Here is a 7,418-nt window from a genome sequence, read left to right as displayed (position 1 = left end):
CAAAAACATGCAGTCAGGTTAATTGGAGACACTGAATTACCCTATAGGTGAATGGATGTGTGTGCCCTGTGATGGACTGGCGCCTCGTCCAGGGTGTTACTGTGTGCCTTGCGCCCATTGAAAAGCTGGGATAGGCTCCAGCACATCAAACCCCCCGACCCTGTGACCATTATTGGATAAGCGGATAAGAAAGTGAGTGAGTGAGTGAATCTGATTGGAATGAATGTTTACTGCTTCATTCTCCCCCACTCGGTTCTAAAATGTGACAGAACTGTAGTACTTGCATCGTCTATAGTGTTTGATTGATTCAGCTGTGGTAAAATACAGTAAATAAACACCTTTACACAATTTCCGATTCATATTATACAGTTTTAAAGTGCAAATAATAAATATCTTGTGCCAACCGTGGGAACAAAGTAGTGAACACACAAAAACACATGTGAATAATCCTTCCTCAGTCTTGTGAAACCTCAATCACTGTCCTTCATTAACCGTTCTCTACTTCTGACATGACTAAGATGCTTGATTTGTAGGAAACATGTTCTCTAAAGTATAAAGATTATTTGCACTTATTTGTGCAGTCAGAACTGTTACATGAGTTCAGAGTGCAGGATCAGCTATAAGCAACCCTTTTTTTAGCAGTTCCCTATCAAACAAACTGAAATACCCACATACGTATTAAGTGGTTCACCACAAAACGACCTGCAGCTCTACGTCTCATGTGACCCTGTGAGTTCACGTGAGACGAGGACATCTCGCTTCCTTTGTTTGGAGATCTCAAGCCTTGTAGCTGTTGTTAAATCTGTGACTCCTCGTGTGGCAAAACTTTACAGACACCAGTAAAACCACGACCAGCCCCAAAACCAGCACCGTGATGACGGTAATCACCAGAACTTCGGTGCTGTTCAGAGTTTCACAGTGCTCGGGTTTCACATTTCTAAGATTGAGCTCGTCTATATAACCGGCATCCTTTATGTGCTGGCAGGTAACCATGGCGATGTCAGGGATGTCCACGCTGGCCTGCTGTACCAGGTTGATGAGCGGCATGTTTCCGCAGCAGTTTAAGGGATTTGAGCCCATGTACAGCGTTTTCAGCTTGTTCTTTAGTGCCATGACTGTGTGAATGTCCAGGGTCACCAGGTTGTTGTTCTGCAGATTTAAACTTTCAATGGAGGAGTCTCTGCTCCCCAGTGGAAGACTAGTCAACCGGTTACTAGACAAGTCGACAACCTTCAAGCTGTGTAAGACTGACAGGTTAATATTCAGTGACTCTAGTTCGTCCCCTTTCAAGAAGAGGTGTGTGATGGTACTTTCTAAGCCTGATAGTGAATCCTCATTGATTTCTATGCCAGGGTTTAAGGACAGGTCCAGGATGAGTAACGGACTCTCCCGGAAGGCATGCGCTGGCAAGGACAGCATGTTATTCTCAGAGAGGTAGAGGTATTGCAGGGTAGGGATGGAATTCAGAGAGACACAGTCTGTCTGGTTCTGATCTGGACCGCAGACACTCAGGTCATTTCGCTGAAGCTGCAGGTTGACAATGCTGGGTAGTCTGGAGAAGATTTCTGGATCCAGTGTGCTGAGATAGTTGCCCTGAACATAGAGCTTCTCTAGGGCTTGCAGTGTGTTCTCCTGGAAGCTTAGCTTTTGCAGATTGTTGAAGCTCAGATCAAGGGTCTTCAGTGTATTAAGGGGGCTTTCAGTGTCCGACACAAAGTGGTCCAGGCAGTTATTGCTGATGTTGAGGGTCTCCAAAGCCACCATGCTGCAGAAAAATCCAGGAGGGATGGCCTTCAGCTGGTTGTAGCATAAATCCAGGTACAGAAGACTATAAAGCTTCTGGGGACGTTTGCGCCTGTGGGGCGATGGGTGCGCCCACTCTTCTCTTTCTCTAAGGTACTGAAGCTCTTCAGCTTCGCTGGTGTAGTTCAGGCTGTGGATTTGGTTCCGCGAGAGGTCCAAATACAGGATCTTGTTTCTGCGAGGCAGGACGGGGAAGTAGCGGATCTTGTTCTCTCTTAGGTCCAGGTAAAGTAGCTCAAACTCGGGGTCCGTGTCGACGCTCTGGAAGGACGTCATGCTGTTTTTGCTCAGGTTTAACGACTTCAGTTGGAAGAGATTGAAGTCCGTAATGCACGAGATGGAGTTCACGGATAAATCGAGATCTGTAAGATGCAGCAGAGGGTCAAACGAACCCTCCTCGATTTCTAAAATAACGTTGTTATGTAAGTCTATGCTCTTCAAGGCGAGCGAGCCGTTAAAGGTATCCTTGCCTATTTTGGTGATGCTGTTTCCGTTTAACGAGAGGTTAGTTAAAGCAGGAGCATCTCTCAGAAAAAAGTCGCTCATGTCCGTATAGAGTCCGTTCCCAGACAGGTCGAGTTCCTGGACGCTAGTGAGCGGCCCCACGTGGGTTTTCAAGGCCGCGTACGTGTCCAGCTGGTTGTTGGAAAGGTCCAGGACTTTCAGGTGGGTCATGTCTCTGAAAAGGCCCGGCTGGATGAACTGGATCATGTTATAGTGAAGATTGAGCTGGTGGATGGTGGGATAGGAGGAAAGGACGTCCTCGGTGAGATTCTGGAGGAGGTTGAGTGACAGATCCAGTGAATGGATGCCTGGAGGCAGCTGATGGGGGATTCGTCTCAAGTTCAGCTGTCTGCAGTTCACCTCACTCTGCAGCTACGGAAGAAAAAAGAAAAAGAACTTTAGATTTAAGTATGACATTTTCAGAACCATTCTGTATCGTACTCAGTCAGTCACACAGCAATTATCCTGCTAAATTGATCATGAGTGGATTTAAGAATCCATCTCTAACCTGTGGTCATCAGAAACTTGCTAACAATGGACACTGTAAATGGCAGAAGCGGTCACACAGTTTAACCATGACTTGCATTTTACTTTACATTAGACTAAACTGCATATTTGGAAGTTTGGCTTTGTCGGCTTTGTAAAAGCAGTTTAACTAATTATAATATTAAATTATTTATCATCATTCATTTTAGGTAAAATGGTATAAAATATCAGCCAGGACACTTTCCTTCACTGTGGATCTACTGTGTTCCAACTTACAGAACCATCCAATCAGAGGGCAGCTTAGTAAAGTAGTGGTGTTATTGGTTAAATCAAATAAAACACCACAAGTTTCTGATGCATTTTTGGCCACTATGAATCTGACTGGAATTATTTTTATTATATAATTAGCAAAATTTCCCAACAAGACGCTGGTGTAACCGTGGCTTTATTCTCCACCACTCGGTCCTAAAATGTGACAGAACTGTAATATTTGCATCATCTACAGTGTTTGATTGATTTAGACATGGTAAAATACAGTAAATACACATTTTGCAAAGCTTTTACATTCACGTTGTACAGTTTTAAAGTGCAAACAATAAATATCTTGTGCCAACCGTGGAAAAAATCATGAATCATGGATGTGATGCATTTTTGGGCACAATGAATCTGTTCATGGTGCAAATAACTTCACCAATATCACCAAAACAATATTTCGGATCGCTGTGGATGCTCTAATTAATTTTTTTCCCACAGAAACTACTGTAAACAGCTATGACACACAGCTAGCATCTGGATCTCTATCCTTTCTAAATGTAGGACTGATGTTTAAGGACAAAATGTTATTTATTGATGTTCAGTCTCCTGTTGAGCTGAACAGTATTGGGATGCTAGAAAAGTGCTTTTAAAAAGATGGTCAGTGATTTTTTTGTTAAAAAAACATGTTTTGGATATTTAGAGAAATACTTTCTACAATCTAGAAAGAAACAACAGTCTAAAGCACGTGTGTCAAACTCAAATCCGGCCCGCGAGAGCATAAAAGACGTACGATGTCTTAAAATACACTGTAAAATCATACATAAACTGCATCTCCCACAATGCATGCCGATTTTGTGACCTGCATCAGTGTTTAACTGAGGCGGTTTTCCAACAATTGATGCTGAGAAGTATTTACAAATAATCCCAAAATGCACAAGAAGAGAAAATTGAAGCAGAAGGAGGAAATTTAAATAAAGATGTGAAAGTGAATAAAAGTTTGTGCTTCAAGAAGAGAAACCGGTACGTCTCTTGTGTTATGAGGCCGTGTCTGTGGTAAAGGAGAACAATATAAATGTAGATATACGTTATAAATATACAGAATAAATTTGGCATTTTGACACCAAACAGAATTTAACCTCCAAGAAAAAACAACAAATTGTCCAAGAATTAAAAGGCGACTGAAATCACAGCAGGATACGATACAATTACAAACAATTTCTTCCACTCCACCTCTAATAATATTTTAGCGGAGAACAACATTAAATATAAACGTTTAGCCAAATACACTAAGGTCACAAAGTCTTTAGTAGATTTGGACACAAATATTGTTAAAATGTCTAAATTAAAAGCAAAATAGTAACTTTACAAGCATGTACTTTTATACTTGAATAGAAATTGGGCTACCACTGTTTACAACTGATTTTATAGACACAGAAGAAGGTATTACAGGAAAAAAAAGGCAGAAATAAAGAGCTAACTAGTAAGTAATGTAGTCCCTCTCCAGATGAACCAGAGGACTGAACAGCTCCTCAGAATCCTCAGAAGAAAACTTACCACTTGGCACGGCGAGAGCTGTCGCAGGTGTAAAAGAGCTGCAGCTTCATTCACCAGGAAGAAAAGGAAGCACAGCTGGACGCTCATGGTGCTGCAGGGACAGAGAGAGAAGCGGTGGAGAGCACATGAGAACGGACATAAAGAGACGCAGAGATGTCTGAGCTCAGTGCATTGTGTGTAGTGTCAGGGGGAAGTGTGTGTGTGTGTGTGTGTGTGTGTGTGTGTGTTTTTCATAATCTGCCGGCTTTGTAATGAGACACTGTGCCTTACTACAGACACGCCCACGCTGTTTACGACCGCCGTCCGATTGCTTCACTCGAACTCGAACGTTTATTTAATGGAACGTTTTTGACATTTATGGCCCTGATGTGATGAAATGTGCTGTGTCAGTTCTCGTGTAACATTTTAGAAGCTGATATGACACAAGAGGAAGCACCCACTTGTTGAGAAAAGCAGAAATATGAAAGGTCAGAGGTCATATTAGGGCCGAGCTCATTAAATTTTGAGTGTGTCGTAGGAACAAAAAACAGTCAGAACTTTTAAACATGCATGTAAGCACACGTGTCGGGGTTGGAGTATCTGAAGCTGGAGACAGCTTTACCCTGACTAGCTGGTTTTATTTCAGGCATGCTGGTCTCACCCGAGCTACCTGAGTTTTTTTTTATGGAAGATTATGGAACAACTCGCCTTCCCAGATTAGGACTGAACGATCACGTAGGCTGAAGACACGTCTTTTAACACTGGTTGAGGGGGGTGTAGCGACTGTAAGTAATAGTTTTAATATGTTTTATGTTTTTAGGAATGTAATTTATTATGTTTTTCATATTTCGATATTGTAAGATTTATTTCTGACAGTTTATGTTACATACTATACTGAGCCTGTACAGCACTTTTACCCATCAATCACCGTGTTGTTTGTTTCCTCCACAGCGGCAGGCGAGTACCCTGACCGATGAGGACTGTACCCTTCACACACCCCCTCCGACACGTGTGAGGCTACCATGGGTACACAGAGATCAGTATCGCACATGGAGAGTCACACACACACACACTGCTCTCTGTTATTCACTATCTCTGTACAGATGCCTTTAATTAGGAATTTATCATGTTCTCACTGAGCTTCCTCTTCAAGGATTTCAACCGGTGACTCTATGAATGATAAGAGCACTTAGACTGTAGCTGCTTTTAAGAAAAGCGACCGCATGTGTTGTGCGGCGTCTTGATCTTTAAAAAACTTAAAGCAGCAGTATGTAAGTTTTATGATTCTGGTATTTCAGTTTTAAATCCAATCTAGTGTCAATGAGAGAAATGCTGTAATCATTCGAAGCCTACGATACAAACGCGTGTGTGTAAAAGAGAGAGATTCTGTTAAACATTATTAATTCTATTATTTTATTTATAATTTTTATTTTTAATTAATACATTATAAATTATGGGTAATTCCAGTATATTGTGCAGTATATTATGCAGATTTTGCATTTAATAATAACCTAATATTAAAATAATTTGCTACAGATTTATTGTGTAGTATTTAAACCAGCAGTGTCTTGTATTACATTATTGTGCTTAAAAATAGCAAAATATTGCAGATATATTGGTATGGAAATATTGTGATATACCAGTTCTATTCAGCACCCTTGGTAAGAATTAAGGATGTAAAGTCCTCCTTCATCCTACAAAATCAGACTTACCTTAGTAGTGTGAGCACCGGTGCTGCTATCTTCTGGAGAGAGAGTCACTCATGCTGCCTGCAGCCGCTCATATCAGTACAGTCCATTCCCACTTTCCTTCTCTCTCTCTCTCTGGTTTTATTTCCCTCCCTCTCTCTCTGTCTCGCCCTCTCTCATCCCTCTCTTCCACCCTCCCTCACTGACATCCTGCGAGAGTATCCTGCATTACTGTCGACCACCCATTTCCCAACTTTGGCCTTACCTTATATGGGCCTGGGGTGCACTCTCTTTTCTTCTCTCGCCGCTCCTCTCGTCGTATCCGACGTGAGAAACTGCAGCTGGAGTCATAGAATTGCCTTAAAGAATCATATATAGGAGGTATTCCTGTAAATCAATGTATACTTTAAATATCTCACCATATACAAGTCATGGAGGTCGATGAGAACATTCACTCACTGGGACCTGAAGAGCGTCTGCATGGATGAGACTTTATTACCAAGCACCTTCATTTAATCCAATTACACAGCCAGAACAGACCAACCTGGACAGCCATATATACAGAACAGACTGTATATATACATACAGAAATGGTCTGCTGTCAGGGTGGGGTTCCCCTTGTATTCGAGGTCTTATTATTTTGCTATTGGAGCAGCAGACTTTTTCTTTTTCTTTTTCTTTTATATTTACTAAACAAAGCGCTACAATCTTCATTATATTAATATATAATCATGTACATTATTATTATTACTTAATAAACTCTTCATACAGTCATGCAGTCATTCAAGTCAGGATTGTGCTGGGTACACCGCCACCTGCAATTTGGCAGCCAATCCACCTCCTGCATGATCTGATGTCCTGTGAAAGCCTTCATGACCTTGTTACCTGCTCGCTCTCCCTTTTAGTTATGCTGTAATAATCAGGGCTGCCGGAGTCTAAAACTCTCTCTGTAAAACTGATATTTTACTCAACTCACATTTTACATTTTTAACTACATTTCCTGTTGTTTTACCCCGAGGTGGTTCTGATGGAAACCTGTTTACCCGCCCGAGGTTAGGGAACGAAGTCGAGACTGCCGTGCCAACAATGCTGCTCCTGCTGGATATGACGGAAACCTGACGTGTTTGCACCAAGAATGTCAAGAACTCA

The 7,418-nt window shown here is 41.7% G+C and overlaps 1 protein-coding gene across 1 annotated transcript; it reads right to left on the bottom strand.

Moving 5' to 3' along the window:
• Positions 1 to 777: 777 nt before the first annotated feature.
• Positions 778 to 6,620, bottom strand: lrrc32 (leucine rich repeat containing 32). The gene is made up of 3 exons (XM_063013797.1): positions 6,535 to 6,620; positions 4,603 to 4,693; positions 778 to 2,679 (listed from the first exon to the last, which is right to left on the bottom strand). The coding sequence occupies exons 1-3, from the start codon at positions 6,618 to 6,620 to the stop codon at positions 778 to 780; spliced, it is 2,079 nt and encodes a 692-aa protein (XP_062869867.1).
• Between the last annotated feature and the right edge of the window lie 798 nt (positions 6,621 to 7,418).

This window comes from Trichomycterus rosablanca, chromosome 18, assembly GCF_030014385.1.
Source record: "Trichomycterus rosablanca isolate fTriRos1 chromosome 18, fTriRos1.hap1, whole genome shotgun sequence".
Lineage (NCBI taxonomy): Eukaryota > Metazoa > Chordata > Actinopteri > Siluriformes > Trichomycteridae > Trichomycterus > Trichomycterus rosablanca.
This window is presented reverse-complemented; position numbering and strand designations above follow the sequence as displayed.